Below are 17,037 nucleotides of genomic sequence, written 5' to 3' on the forward strand. Positions count from 1 at the left end.
CCTAGTGATGACTATGGAACGGCTTGGACTACAACTATGGATGGCGTCATTTTAATATGGAATGTAATGTTTTTAACTGTGTAATATGTTTTAATTTTAATCTAATTTTAATTTTTTGGAATTGTCTGTGTTTTAAGGCATTGAATAATTGCCTCTAGGTAAGCTGCCTTGAGTCTCCCTCAGGATAGAAAAAGGCGGGATTGTAAATAGAGTAAATAAATAAAATAACAAATGTGAGATCAGCTTCCTCTCTCCTGACATTTTGAAAACAAGTAAAATCCTGGCTTTGGAACCAGGCGTTCGGGGACTAGCTACAATACAATAGACAGCTGGAAATCAATGCGACTGTAACTGGAATGGCTCATAGACTCTGATTACGGAGTATGTGATTGTTTTAACTGCTGTTTTTAAATTTTGATTTTATTTATTTACAGTATTTCTATCCCACCTTTCTCAGCCCGAAGGCGACTCAGGGCAGCTTACAAAACTGGCAACAATTCGATGCCGAAACAGTCATAAATACCATTAAAAACATTTAACATAGTATAATAAAAATACATATAAAACCATTAAAACTATAATCATCAATATCCTCCAGTTAACTCATTTTCCATTAGCATTGTTTTAAGCCATTCCATGTTCACTCTTTCATAGTCCTGTGTCTATCCATTACGCTGCAGTTCCAAAAGCTTGTTCAAAGAGACAGGTTTTTACTTTTTTTCTGGAAAGTCAGGAGGGAGGGGCCTGATCTAATATCCCTAGGAAGGGAGTTGCATGGCTGAGAGGCCACCACTGAGAAGGCCCTGACTCTCATCCCCGCCAAACACACATGCGAAGAAGACGGGATCGAGAGCAGGGCCTCCCCAGACGATCTTAAGTTCCTAGATGGTTCATAAGGAGAGATACGTTCAGACAGGTAAGCTGAGCCAGATTTAATTGTATTTATATGTGATTGCTTTATGTGTAATGATTGAACGTTTAATGTATTTATAATCTGTAATGTTTATGTTTGATGTGGCATCAAATTGTGCCAAGTTGTAAGCCTCTTTGAGTCCCCCTTTGGGAGTGAGATAGGGCGGGATAGAAATATGGTAAATAAATATGTAACATTAAAGGGACAGAAGCCCTATCCTTTATTCCAGCAAGGAAGTCTATCCTCCACTGTTTACTTTCCTGGCTGGTAGGAAGCTCTTTTTAATGATTACATCTGAACCAGAGAACTGGCTTGCCTCTGCCCTGCAAAACAGGACTATACACCAAATCATTTTCCATATAGCCCCATATCATAATGATAAAAGAACTGGGCTTTTTTTCATTCTGGCTTGTTTTCCCTGTTAAAAAATACAGACAGGTCTTACCTCATTTAGCCATTTCAGACCCGGTATTTTGTTCGAGTGTATTTGTTCCTCTAGCCATGGCCGCATTCGCATTCTTTCCACCGGCATTGTTTCCTTTGCAAGAAGAGGAAGCATTGATAAATCACTCTGACAGCCCAGCAATGTTTACTTTTCATTAACATACATATATGTTTCCTGACACAAAAGTGAAATTAACTCATTACCAGTTGAGCACTGCTTATCTGGAAATCTGAAATACTCCAAAACTGCCCACATGGGTGGCTGAGATAGCAACACTTTTGCTTTGGTTCAATATACACAAACTTTGTTTCATGCACAAAATTATTTAAAATGTTCTATATAAAATGACATTCCAGGCTATGTGTATAAGGAATATATGAAGCTTCAGTAAATGTAGTGTTTAGCTTTGGGTCCCATCTCCAAGACATCTAATTGTGCAGATATTCAGAAATCCAAAACACTTCTGGTTCCAAGCATTTTGTATAAGGCAGGGGTCCTCAAACTAAGGTCTGGGGGCCGGATATGGCCTTCCAAGGTTGTTTACCCGGCCCTCGCTCAAGGTCAACCTAAGTCTGAAATTACTTGAAAGCACACAATGACAACAACAACAACAACAACAACAACAACAATCGTATCACATCAGCCCATACCAACCCACACTTCCCATTGAAATACTTTGTTGTTGTTCATTCGTTCAGTCGTTTCTGACTTTGTGACTTCATGGACCAGTCCACACCAGAGCTCCCTGTCGGTCGTCACCACCCCCAGCTCCTTCAAGGTCAATCCAGTCACTTCAAGGATACCATCCACCCATCTTGCCCATACTGAAATACTACTAAGTTTATTTTTGTTAAAATTGTTCTTCATTTTAATTATTGTTTTGTTTTAAAGTATTTTTGCACTACAAATAAAGTATGTGCAGTGTGCATAGGAATTCATGCTTTTTTTCAAATTATAATCCGGCCCTCCAACAGTTTGAAGGATTGTCACCTGGCCCTCTGTTTAAAAAGTTTGAGGACCCCTGGTATAAGGGATATCTAACACGGAAAATAAAAACTATTTATGGGCTGGATCTGAACATGGTAATATGTAGAGCAGGTCCGTGAAAACTAAGGGTACTTAAGTTTATTTATTTTATGTCAAAAGCATTGCACCAATAAACAAGTATAAAAATAATAAATGAAAGGGAACAAAAGTGGTTAAATAATTTTAGATCAAAATGGGCAATCGCGACCACATTGTAGCTTTATAGAGTTCTTCCTCTGTGCATGAGGTAGGGCATTGTGGACAGGCATACATATGCAGAGTTGTTTGTTCTGCTCCACAGATGCACAAGGTGGAGGATTTATGCCATTTTGCCAGGTTATTTTTTGATCTCTCAACACCATTTCTGAGTCTGTTCAGGGACTTCCAAGTTGCCCATTCTTGGTTTGCCCCTGGAGGCAAACTCTCATAAGGGGCCATCCATTTGGCATTGCCTGGTTTAACTGCCCAGATGGATACTCTTGCTCTTGCTGGGAGAACATTAAGAGGAATGATGTTTCTCATGAAACTTTCCCTTGATTTGAGTCTACTGGGAGGACTCACTTAAATCCCTTTTACGGTATTTCCATATTTCTACTCTATGTATGATGAAATCTGGATCCAACCCATTGGCATTATTTAACAAAGAATAATTTCAACAATCATGGCATCAATGCAAGCCTTCTGCCCACTTGACTCAAAGTATTTTTAGATTATTTATTTATTTTGTGTCAAAAGCATTCCATAAATAAGTATATAATTGATAAAATAGAGGGAGAACAAACAGATAAATAATTTTTGACCAAACACGGGCAACAGCAACCGCATTGTCTATAGCTTTAAACAATTCTTCCTCTGTGCATGAGGCAGGGCACTGTGGGCAAGCATACAGGTGCAGAGCTGTTTGTTCTGCTCCATAGTCACACAAGGTGGACAATTCTTCTAAGTTATTTTTAGATTACAACTACCAGAATCCTTCTTTCTGTGTTTCTTTATGAGCTCCCTGCAAATAACTTGCTCCTAGTCTTATCTCATTCAAGTCTTTTAACATTTTACCCTGCACACTGTCACTGTGATTGTGTTTATTGGAATGTTATTTTGTTATTGTATTCATATGTTTTTAATGTAATTTTTATGCTGTTGTTTGTTGCTTATGTTTTGGTTTTATTTTGCTGTAATATGTTGGCCTCATGTAAGCCACCCCAAGTCCCCATTGGGGAGATGGTGGCAAAGTATAAATGAAGTTTATTATTTTATTATTATTCTTTCTATTATTTGAAAGTGCCAATGGTTTTCACAATGGATTGTTGAAGGTTTTTCAAGCTGTATGGCCATGTTCTAGAAGCATTCCTTCCTGATGTTGCACCTGCATCTATGGAAGGCATCCTCAGAGGTTGTGAGGTCTGTTGGAAACTAGGAAAATTGGAAACTCCAGAGTGGGAGAAAGAACTCTTGTCTGTTGGAGCTAGGTGTGAATGTTTCAATTGACCACCTTGATTAGCATTTGATGGCCGGACAGTTTTTATTACTGTGGCTTATTACTGTGGCTTATTACAGTGGCTTATTACTGCCTGGGGGAATCCTTTGTTGAGAGGTGATTAGCTGTCCCTGATTGTTTCTTGTCTGGAGTTCCCCTGTGTTTGAATGTTGTTCTTTATTTACAGTTATAATTTTAGAGTTTTTAATACTGGTAGTTTCCATTATATCATCAACTAAATAAAGTGTCTATGTCAAGATTAAAAACTGGCTTCTGTCTTAAGAGAAGTTGGTAAAATCTTTGGCTAACCATAGGTACACAATAATTTGGGTAAATCACTTTAAGCTCACGGGACATTCTGTGTAACCATATGTTCATGCACACTTTTCATTGCAGGCACTTCTCAATAAGCACAGAAAAGATCAGGCATCGGTGTACTTTACACTCAGGGTGGGTGATGCACACTTATTTTTATTTGCTTTATAACTTTATGCAAGGCTGAAATCATACGTTAGATATAATATGCTATAACAGCGGCCAATGGACAAATAGCACCATGGAGTTAATTACGAGCCTGCAACGTAATACATCAGTAAAATGAAGCTGATGTAATTGTAGACGGCACACATTACATGTTTTCATGAATCAGGAATGCCACAGTCCCCTAAATGGGTGTTATTAGGCTTCAAGCAGAATGGCATGCTACACTGGGCTGAATATAGAAGTGACTTCAGGTCAAATCAACAAATGCAAGTAGGATTCAGGCTATTCGCATTACAAGAGCTAGAAAAGCTTCCTGGGAGTGAAATTTGATGTGCTTTCCTTGCTCAGTCAACACCATGGGAAAAGCAAAGTGGTAATTACAGAAATGTTCTTAAGAAAAAGCGAAACAGAGAGAGAAGAAAGAATAAACCGAGTTCCCAATGAACAGATTTGGAGGGCTTACAACAGTATACATTACTTGAACCCTGCCAAACAGTTTAGGGTGAGAAGGTCAAATTATTACATTTGTACCTTAAGATTCTGAGATCTTTCAGGAAGAAATGTGTATTTCATTTGGACAAAATTCCAAGCAATATATACTCTCAGTGTCAGTTTACACATGACTAAATATATTTATGATTTACTCATTGAACTCTTGAAGCATATGAGTTATACTTCAAGTGTAGATGACACATTTTGAGGTACACAAAGCCCTAAGCTTTCCGTCAACTGTATTTCCAAAAAGACCTTGCCTAAAATCCTGGGGAGGAACTGCTACCCTATTTATTTATTTTATTTAGTACATTTCTATACTGCCCCTCTCAGCCTTCCAGCGACTCGAGGCGGTTTACAAAGCAAGAGTTCAATGCCACCAAGGACATGGTTACAATAGGTAAAGGTAGTCCCCTGACATTAAGTCCAGTCATGTCTGACTCTGGGGTGTCGTGCTCATCTCCATTTCTAAGCCGAAGAGCCAGCGTTGTCCGTAGACACCTCCAAGGTCATGTGGCCGGCATGACTGCGTGGAGCGCCGTTACCTTCCCGCTGGAGCGGTACCTATTGATCTACTCACATTTGCATGTTTTCGAACTGCTAGGTTGGCAGAAGCTGGGGCTGACAGCAGAAGCTCACGCCGCTCCCTGGGATCGAACCTGTGACCTTTCGATCAACAAGCTCAGCAGCTCAGTGCTTTAACCCACTGCGCCACCGCAACAATAAAACATTAGCAACAATAAAATCAACCATTATAATAAAACATACTTCAATCGATATCCCTTAAAACAATGTCCAGTTCTGCGATATTCCGTTATTATATCCGTTACTCCATATTTTCAAATGCCCGCTCAAAAAGCCATGTCTTAAGATGCTTTTGGAATGATAGGAGTGAAGAAGCCGATCTAATCTCCCTAGAAATGGCGTTCCATAGCCTAGGGGCCACCACTGAGAAGGCCCTGTGTCTCGTTCCCGCCAACCGTGCTTGTGATGATGGTGGGACCGAGAGCAGGGCCTCTCCAGATGATCTTAAAATCCTCACAGGTTCATAAGGGGAGATTTGTACCCTATATTCCATATTCATTGAAATGCCTTTTGGGACCAAAATACACGGCAAGAAAGATAGTCTAACTTACTGTAAGGCAGCTTCTAATTGTCCTAAGGCATTTCCAAGTCTGTGTTCATACAGTAGCTTCACTAGGAATTATTATTGCCTTTCCACTGTTGGTGAATACTGGAACTTCAGTATAAAGCATTAGCAATTGTTGTGATGGACAGGAAAAAGGAGAAATATGCAGTATACAAAGGAAACTACAGTGCTAGGGACAATAATAGCACCATGATTCCCCTCTAGCTACTGTGACAACATGCTAGGGAATCTTGGGATTTGCAACTGGGAAGAGAGATATTTAGGATTTTCAGTCGAAGATCTCATGTGTCTCATCAAACTACAAATCCACCTCACAGGATTCCATAGGCTGTAGTCATGGCAGTTAAAGTGGAATCACTGTGTAGGGCTCATAATCAAATGAATTATTCACCCAGACGCTAGAACGTTAAAACTAAGATGTGCTTCTCTCTTTATCTGGGCGAACTGCTGGGGGGTCTTTCTTTGAAGCAATAACTCAATACTTTCAGCAACTGATGCCAGTCAAGATATGAACATCAACAAAATATTTATTTCCAAAGTCCTTGGCAGACTTGGCACAGCTTGATGTTATAACACAAACAGTCAATTTGGGAAACCATAGAGATGTTCTTTCTTTCCCTTTTCTTCAATTACTGAGGTAATCTTTCTCCAAATGGTAGAAAGAATCCTGGGATCTTTCACCCTAACCTTGAGCTGCTATGGTTAGAAAGAACAGGTATTCCCCTATCTAAGCACAAGGTTAGCATTTGGAGATGAAGTAATGCTCAATAGTACTCCATAACTATTTCTCAATACCTCAATAGCTTTCCTCAATAACTATAGGATCTCAATAAGCTTCTCTTTATCTCTCTTTATAGTTATGTTGCCTTTCTTAATAACTCAATTTCTATCTATGACTCAATTTCTTAATTACTCAATTCCTATTCCATCTATCTATCACAGTATCTCAACTGCACTCACAATGACTTTTCAGAGCTTTGCCTGTCTGACCAACAGCACATCTGAGGCTTTTTTTTTCTCTACTGAAGGAGGCAGGGGAAGATTTCAAAATGGAGATCTCAACCCCAGAAAAAAGGGCGGACTCCAAACCCAAAGAGATACTTTCTAAACCAATAACTGCAGAGAGCCTGCAGCCTGGCTTTCCAGACTCTGATACTGTTTAACTTCCAGGGTGCTGCTAGGTCTATAGCAACCCTGGGGAAATGCAAGGGAATGCTATCCCATGCATCTAAAAGGAAATGTAAACCATGCTCCTGGAAGACGGAACAATAATTCTTGGACTTCTTCCAACCCACACTATAAATCATAGAACATGCAGCCTCCCCTTGCAGACTTTTATATATGCCAGAAAATTAGTTGTGGGAGGTTATTGTTTGCGGGTGGGGAGGGGTTGCTACCCAAAGGCAACTACTAAACTAAATCAGTGTTTCTGAAACTTGGATTGTAGTGACCAATAATAGAAAGCAGCAACAACAAAAATGTACTGTCTCCAGAAATTAAATGAAGATATATTGGATATTTGTTTAAGAATAACTCTTCTTTCTCTTTCATATCATATAGGCAACGTTTCACTATGGAATGTTGTTTAAGTATGCACCAATTACAGCAGTTTATCACGACTGTTGCAGATAACACATTAATGCTGTGAGAGCAAGACTATGAGACCATGCCACAATTGATATCTATTTGGCATGAGTACAGAGATCATTGATATGTCATGTTGAGGTTTATGAAGCCTCTGCTTCTGAGGATGAGGTCAGGGATTTTTTGTTTGAGCCGGTTACTTCTGTGGGGGAATGCAAATGTGTATCGAGATGTTTTGGATAGATCTATTGCTAGGGAAACAGATCGTGTTTCTCATGAGAATCCCCCAGGGATTGACTGTGAAAGGAATGTGGAGGAGACCAGAGAGTTACCGATAACCCAGCATTTATTGCTCAGACTGGAGGGTGTGTAGCTGAGACAGATTCATTGTTCTCAGAGACTGAAAGATGAACAAAGGGAGCCCAGGTGTACCTTCGTTCAGTGTGGAGCTCAACGTAGGAATTTCATGAATCAAGTCACCTGACTGTGAAGCTCCGGGTCAGGAGTACTGGATCTTGGTTTTTGGATTTTGTTTTCCTGTTTAAGTTTCATGTCTCCTGTTTGGATTACAAATCTTGTTTCAAGTTTTCAAGACTTAGGAATTATAGTTATGTAGTGACCACCTTGGGATTACAATTTCCTGTTTTACCTTCTGTGATTTTTAGATTCATGTTCAGATTTGCTCTTTGCCTTTTGTCAAGCTCTTGATATCTAGTTCATGGATGTAACTTGGATATTGTTTTTATAAGCTGGCCTTTGATTTTACTTTCTTGCATGCTTAGTTTGTTTATTTTAAATGATTTTTAGAGAACTTCTTACACGATTTTGAAGCTGTTACTTTTTATATACTCTTTTTTAATAAACTCATTGTTATTGTTGAATTGTGTGATGTCTGGATGAAAAGTGATCAAACAGGTGGCTGGGCTGCAACATGTTACAGGCAGAGCACAAGATATTATAGACATTAGAGTTGAGGATGAAGAATCTACAACCAAGACTCTGTTTGCAATGATATTTTTGTGGTATGTCATAAGTGCACTAGACGTCTTAAATATTGCTGATATGCATGTCAACACTATTCATACGACCATGTTACACACATCTCTCCACACAATGATATATCTATGTGGATAGGCATTTAATTATTAAACATGTTTATCCTTTTCATAAAATTTGTTCATGTTTCATTATGTATCCATATCAACACACATCGTAATTAATGTTTGCAAACTGGAAAGAATATATGACAATTAATTACAATTAATGTAAATGTGGACCCATATTCCAGCAAAGAGAGTGGTATATTATTTGACCTTACCAGCAAAGTAAAAAAAAGGGAACTAAGGAAAATAGGATTGTTTCTCCTGTTGGTTTGTATATATTACATCCGCTGTACTAATTATAAGTTTATGTTAACATGCAAAAAAAGATAGTAAATCACCTGTTTTGCATGCAACAGCATGAATAACGTTTTGTGTATTATGCTTTCTTTCTCTGGTATGGCTGGGAAGTGGTCATTGGAAACATACACTTCTGATTTTAAACTTTAACATCCTGGAAGATTGTAATTAATTTAGACTATAGATTATTAAAACAAGTCAGAACCTAACTGCAGTTAAGAGGCCTTGTTTATTAATGATATTAAATAATATTATTTGTCCTATTACACTAATTCTCAGTTTGAACATTGTGTTCCACATGTTTCTAACCAACATGTGGAACACAAATTGGCTAAAAAGCAGAGAGAAGTGCTTCTATTTTTTTCCTCTTACAGCCATGGGAAGGCACCCAAACCTCCATGCTGATCCATGTGTTTGCTCAACTAAATAAATAATGCTTTCCCATTATGTCCAAAATGGTTCAATGTGTTATGCCAAGCATTTATCACTCATACGATTTCATACTAGAAGTTTTCAAGTGCTCCCACAACCAACTTTCCTAAACAGATGCACAATACTCCTGATCTCATGATCATGAGGGGAAAAAAAGTATGGACCATCAATGTTGCAATCCCAGGCAATAGCAGGATTGACAAGAAGCAACTGGAAAAGCTGACCCGATATGAGGATTTAAAGATTGAACTGCAAAGACTCTGGCACAAGGCAGTCAAGGTGGTCCCAGTGGTGATCGGCACACTGGGTGCAGTGCCTAAAGACCTTGGCCCGCACTTAAACACAATCAGCCCTGACAAGATTACCATCTGCCAGCTGCAAAAGGCCACCTTACTGGGATCTGCACGCATTATTCGCCCATACATGACACAGTCCTAGACACTTGGGAAGTGTCCGACGTGTGATCCAATACAACAGCCAGCAGAGTCATCTTGTTGTGTTTCAGTCTGAATTCGGAAGTGCCAGAGTAGTTTGACATATTCATAACTTTTTCAGGCTTGTGATCCCACCAGTTCTTTGTCGCAGGCAGGTGGTATTTGTGGCACCAGTTCCAATGAATCATCTGAGCAACGGTGTTATAGCTCTGCTTGTAGTCTGTCTGCGCGATCTTCTTGCAGCAGCTGAGGATGTGATCCATTGTTTCATCTACTTCCTTGCAGAGTCTACATTTGGGATCTGTTGCCAACTTTTCTAATGGCGTGACATAGCAAACGAGATATACATGCTGGATTTCGTATCACAAAATCACAAGTCGAACACTTCCCAAGTGTTTAGGACTGTGTGATGCATTTTCGAATGATGTGTGCAAATCCAAGTAAGGTGGCCTTTTGCCGTTGACAGATCGTGACTTTAGTAGAGACATCTTTTCCCCATGGTAACTCTTATAGAAGTGAATTTCCCTTGCGAGGGGTAGATTTCTTTGACTTCCTGATGTCACACCCCCGTTCTTAACTATGAGTCATTTGTAAGTCAGGTGTTGGTAACTTGGGGACTGCTTTTATATGACAGGTGCTTCAGTGCAAACTGTTGATCCATAATGAATTAAGTATGCCGACTGATAATTCTGATCCCAATTCATTGTACGCTATGCAGACCATCACAATGAACTGGGATAACATAACAGCACCTGCCTGTGTTTGTGGCTGTGTTTGCTACTGTCAGGTCTCTGTGTGAAAGCATCAGAAACAGAGGACATGCAAAGGTGTGCAGTACACTTAACTATCATGAAACAAGCCCCCTACTTTAGGGTGGAAACAGGTTTGCTCCTACCAACTGGCTCAACAAAAGACGATTCGCCTCCTGCATTATATTAATTGCTAGCAATAGAAGTTACTTAGTCCTCTGCCTTCCAGCCCAGTCAAGAAGCCCTCTTCCTGCAATCTGCACCTTCTCTGACTCATTTCATAGGGAAAACAAGTTCTCCCTGGCAAGGCTTTGAAGTGGCGCTGGTCTTCCCTACGGTTTCAGAAAGGATTTGTGTAGCACCTTCTCAGTGGGATATAATTCAAGAACAATACACCTGTAACAGGAAGTGAACCTCATGCATGCAAATCTACCAGGAACAGGTCCAGCTGAATTATAGAAAGGAAGCATTGATCATCACCCAACACTATGACTTACAGCTATCACTGCACTCTTCCCTCTTCTTGTCTATCAAAGACAAAGTAGCATTACCTCTGGAAATCTGTCATACATATTTGTGGCAATATTTTATTGCCACAAAATAAATAAAATGTATGTAAATAATAGAAATCCGCTATTATGTATACAGATCATAGCAAACGGCCACTGGTGTGGGCCAAGTGCAGTCTTCCAGCTTTTGTTAGACCAATAGTTCTCAACCTTTGGTCCTCCAGGTGTTTTGGACTTCAGATCCCATAATTTCTAGCAGCTGTTTTTTTTTCATGCCAGGAAAAAAACTGCAAGTCGCTTCTGGTGTGAGAAAACTGGACGTTGCTCAGGAGATGCTTGGATGTTTTGATGTTTTGCCATCCTTGTGGGAGGCTTCTCTCATGCCCCTGCATGGCTGGGCCAAATGTAATAATTTAAATTTTTTTTAAAAAATAACATTGGACACGAACAAGGTAGGATAACTGGTATAGGGTTTTCAAAAAGAGATGAGGTAACGCAGTCAGTCCTAAATCAGTGGTAAAGTGCATTTTGAGGGCAGAATAAAACAATAAATATAATAATAGAGTAAAATAATTTAAATAATAAAAATAATAAAACTAAATAATAAAAATACAGAGTAAAATAATAAATGTAATAATAATATAGAGTAAAATAATAACAATAATAGAGTAAAATAAATGTAATAATAATACAGTAAAATAATAATAGAGTAAAATAATAAGTGTTATTATTATTATTATTAAACTTTATTTATACGTCCAATAATAATAAATAGAGTAAAATAATAAATGTAATAAAAAGAATATTAGAGTAAAATAATGGAAATGTAATAATAATAGTAATAATAGAGTAAAACAATAAATGAAATAATAATAATAATAATAATAGAGTAAAACAATAAATGTAATAATAATAATAATAACAACAGAGTAAAATAATAAATAACTTTGACTCAAGTATAAGCCAAGGGGGGATTTTTCAGCCTAAAAAGGGCTGAAAAACTCAGCTTATACTCGAGTATATATGGTACCTATGTGCAGCTGAACTATATAAGAATGTTGTCCCCTGAGATTAAATTTTCCTTAAGTCTCCAAATTTCTAGCTTTGCAGCAATTCAAAACTTCAGTCAAGGATTTAGAAATACACTTCCAGCATCCAAAGAAAAGAGGCTGGCCAAGGGAATTAGAACACAACGAATAGTACAGCTATGAATGAATTTTAGCATCTCTTTCCGCGATGCTATAATTTTGGAGACATTTTTTCCCCATGGGGAGGCAGAATTCTTATGGGGAAGGCAACGCTCTCATTTTTCCCTTCCTCAAATCAATACCTACTCAGAAATTACTCAAAATATTTTTCTCATTCAAACACTCATTACTTCCCTCTTGTACTGGTGTGGCCTTAAAATCCCCTGCTATGCTGTAATGGGACTTGTGGGGAGATGGCTGCAAGAAGCTAACTCTGAACTGGTTTGGGAGGCAGTCTCAATCTTGCTCACAAAGGTGCTTGAAGTGAAGGTTTTTTGAGGCAGGGAGGGGTGTGAGTGCTTTAAGTAATGTCAAGACTGATGCACAGCAGTTGCTGTTAACATCTGGGGGTGGGGGAGTAATTCTGCTCCTGCAAATGTCAACGAATGGAAGAACCATGTGGCAGCCAAAAGGTCTGCCTCGCCGGCTCTTATCAACTGAGGCACCACACTGCACCCATTCCATTTTCTGTGCCTTAAGTAGATTCCTTCTCCAAGGGGAAAAGAGGCATTATCTTCACGTGCATTTGATCTCGGCACACAGATGGTGCAATGTGGCCAGAAGATATTACGTCTGGTTCAGAAAGAGGGGAAGGCCGAGTTCAAAACATCTTAGCTACCTTAAGCCAACTAACCCTTCAATCCGCAGCTGCACAAAAGTAAAGGTGAAAAACCACAGGCTTCCATTGCTCATGAACTTTAAACAGCAATAGAAATCATCACGGAAGCAATTACAGTTGGGTGGGCAAAGCTGCAGAATAAATGCAAACCAGGTAAAGGTTGCTCAATAAATTAGTCATTAGTTTTCTCCTGCCACCGTTTTACCTCTTGTTATAAGTTGGATGTTATATTTTCTATACATTTTGCTTGAAAAAAGCACAGTACGCTGTCCAAGAGATTAAGCAAGCATAGAGGTGAGAACAATCCTTCTAAAGCAGTGTTTTTCAACCTTTGAAGTGCCGTGACTCCTTAATACAGTTCCTCATGTTGTGGTGACCCCCAAACATAAAATTATTTTCGTTGCTACTTCATAACTGTAATTTTGCTACTGTTATGAATCGTCATGTAAATATATGATAGGCAGGATGTATTTTCATTCACTGGACCAAATTTGGTACAAAAACCCGATATGCCTAAATTTGATTACAGGTGGGGAGGGGGTGGGGGGATTGATTTTTTTCATTTGGGAGTTGTAGCTGCTGGGATTTATAGTTCACCTACAATCAAAGAGCATTCTGAGCCATACCAGCGATAGAATTGGGTCAAGCCCACATGATCAACATAAAATACTGTGTTTTCTGATGGTCTTTGGCGACCCCTCTGACATCCCCTCATTACGCCTCCCCCAGGAGTCCTGACCCCCAGGTTGAGAAACGCTGTTCTAAAGTAAAAACATTTTGCCAGGGTTTTATAGAAATCCCACTGGAGTACTGCAGCACATCCAAATACCTGGGAGTTACTCTGGACCGTTCTCTGACCTACAAGAAGCACTGCCTGAATATGAAGCAAAAAGTGGGCGCTAGAAACAATATCACACAAAAGCTGACTGGCACAATCTGGGGATCACAACCAGATACAGTGACGACATCTGCCCTTGCGCTTTGTTACTCTGCTGCTGAGTAGGCATGCACAGTGTGGAACACATCTCACCACATTGAAAGAGTGAGTGTGGCTCTTAATTAGACATGCCGCATTATTACAAGTTATCTGCGCCCTACACCATTGGAGAAATTACACTGTTTAGCCAGTATCGCACCACCTGACATCCATCGGGAAGCAGCAGCCAATAATGAAAGGACTAAGGCAGTGACATCTCCAGCCCATCCCCTGTTCAGATAGCAGCCAGCACGTCAACACCTTAAATGAAGAAATAGTTTTTTATTATCTACAGAGATACGCGCAGGAACTTCTCAGCAAGTGAGAGTCCAAAAGTGGCAGGCTAAAACCAGGAGCCCCAATCCATGGTTGATATCAAATGAGAGACTCCCTCCTGGGCAGACAGAAGACTGGGTGACTTGGAAGGCACTGAACAGACTGCAATCTGGCACCACGAGATGCAGAGCAAACCTTAATAAATGGGGCCACAAAGTGGAGTCCATGACATGCGAGTGTGGAGAAGAGCAAACCACAGACCACCTATTACAATGCAGTCTGAACCCTGCCACATGCACAATGGAAGCCCTTCTTTCAGCAACACCAGAGGCACTCCAAGTGGCCAGCTACTGATCAAAGGACATTTAATATAATGCCAATTTTTCAAACTTTGTGTTTTTATTAAATACATTACAACTGTACCCTTGGTTTGCTCCTGATATGATAAATAAATAGGGTTTTATATATTGCCTTCCTCCACTTGCATCTTTCCCTAGTTTCTCTACCACTTCTACCTTTTTCCTTGAACTGAATGGTCAATGGGGGGGAAGTGAAATGCTGAATAGTGCCTCTTCTGATCACTAATGTGAGGAATACTTTGTCCAGAAATGCATGTGTGACATCGAATTGTTGCCAATCTGTAACCCGCCTTAAGTAGCCTTAGGGCTGAGAAAGGCGAGCTAGAGATACCGTAAATAGACAAATAAATAAATAAATAAATAAATTCCAGGCACTATAATAATAACATGGCTTTTCCACATTAAGAATTTCCACTTCTCCCGATCCAGAAAGTGACATCTCCTTTTTTGGAAACAGGTGCTAGGCTCCATAAACCAATCTCTGTCTGCACGTACCACAATGCTCCTCTTTCCATGGTGGGAATAAGCGAAGTAAAATAACTTGGGGAGAAGCAGCAGTAGCAGCAGCACTGGGTCTGCAAAATGAATGACTAGGTTCTTCTAGAACATGGCCATACAGCCCCAAAAAACCTACAACAACGCAGTGAATCCAATCATGAAAGCCTTCGACAATACAATGACTAGGTAACTGCTTTCCTTCCAGATGCAATATACCTTTAAAACTTGCCCACATAGGTTAAAAGAAATGACGTTGGTGTAGGTGGGAAGTGGGAATGGAGAACGTAAACCTCACAACATGCTTTCAAGGTGACTTATTTTTGTTCCCCATGATTCATGAGAGAGATAAGCACTCAGCCTTTCTTTCATTTCATTCCCAGGTTACAACAAGGTCAAACTCGAGGTTCCAGTTGGAGGCAAGAAGGTGCCTCCACACACTTCCTGCTGCTAACATAAGGACAGTACACATCTGCAGTGTGCAGCTCTTATCAGTTTAAAGCAGTGGTTCTCAACCTGTGAGTCCCCAGATGTTTTGGCCAAATGAAATAAGAGCTCCAGTGTCTTGAAAATCTAGCTCCAGTATTTGGTAAATATATATAATTACCAGAATCATGTTGTACTATTCCTTCTTGAACTGAGATGTCCAGAACCGGACACTGCCTCCCTGGATAAAGACCACACACACACACACACACACACACACACGTTGATATACCTCAAAATCGCATTAGCTGTATTTTGGCCACTGTTGACTGCTATTTATTTATTTATTTATTTATTTATTTGGGGCATTTGTATCCCGTCCTTCTCAATCTTCACAGAGGAACTCAGGATGGCTACCAACCGGCAAAATACAGTGTCCACACACAACAAAGCAAAGTATAAAAACATGTGTTACAATAATATATATATATACCAATTCGCCGATTTCAGTCGTCATCCTAAAAACAGTCCATCATAGTCCATTAACCAATGTCTTTACCAGCAAATCAGTCTATTCTGCGAACGCCTGATCCCACAACCAGGATTTCAGCTTCTTCCGGAAGGTCAGCTAGTTAGCTTGTGATCTGCTATAGCAGGGGTCAGGAACCTTCGGCCCTCCAGGTGTGGTGGACTTCAACTCCCACAATTCCTTGGGCCAAGGTAAGCCTTTGGGGCAAATGCCGAGCCTCAAGGAATTGTGGGAGTTGAAGTCCACCACACCTGGAGGGCCGAAGGTTCCCCATGCCTGTGCTAGCCTTCTCACATGTACTGTTTCAAGCCCAATGTAGAGCCCAAATGACACTGAGTCCAAATGAGAGAGAGAAAGGAAAGAGAGCCATTCATACTCTCCCTCACATATCATCTTTTTAGTGATGCTAACTTAACACTTACTGTAGGGAAAAACCCAACTCTCCATGAAACAAAAATGAAATTTGTTAGTCAATTCTTGTTTGATGGTATTTTTTTAACCAGAATTTGTTTTTATAGGCTATTGATTTGCCAATCTGATGTGGTGCATATTAGTGCAAGGTGAAAATGTTCCCTTTCCGATTTCTAAATACCGCTGTTTTTATTTCACATTTGAGCCCATTTGCTGTTCTGCTGGGAGAACAATCATCATACGGTGACAGCAAAAGGTTATATATACATCACATTCAATGGTGAACAGATGGTGTTTATGTTCATAGTCAGATACTGCTAAGTCCAATAGTATTTCCAATGTGGATGTGGAAACAGAGGCATTGGGGATTTATTTTAAAACCTGCCCACATGTCTATGTCTACCATGCAAATGTTCAAAAGGGGAAAAGATTTTGAGCCAGAAGTGTATTTAACCATGTAATTTTCCATATTCATTATGAGATAGCACAACACTATGAAAACCCTAGTATGTATTTATTGTGGACACGTGGAATCATCCCTTGGGTCTTCTGACAACATTATATTTAACTTGTTAAACTCATTTTTTGAACATAGTTTTAGCATAGTC

At 39.6% G+C, this 17,037-nt stretch overlaps 1 protein-coding gene across 2 annotated transcripts in view; it reads right to left on the reverse strand.

Moving 5' to 3' along the window:
• The window catches only part of IRF2 (interferon regulatory factor 2), a 67,700-nt gene that overhangs the window by 20,648 nt on the left and 30,015 nt on the right, over positions 1 to 17,037 (reverse strand). For both annotated transcript variants that reach the window (XM_067468732.1, XM_060778646.2), the window contains exon 2: positions 1,359 to 1,451. In XM_067468732.1, coding sequence (XP_067324833.1) covers positions 1,359 to 1,445 — 87 coding nt within the window. In that variant the 5' untranslated portion in view covers positions 1,446 to 1,451. The remainder of the gene's footprint in view (positions 1 to 1,358; positions 1,452 to 17,037) is intronic.

This window comes from Anolis sagrei, chromosome 5, assembly GCF_037176765.1.
Source record: "Anolis sagrei isolate rAnoSag1 chromosome 5, rAnoSag1.mat, whole genome shotgun sequence".
NCBI classification, from domain to species: domain Eukaryota; kingdom Metazoa; phylum Chordata; class Lepidosauria; order Squamata; family Dactyloidae; genus Anolis; species Anolis sagrei.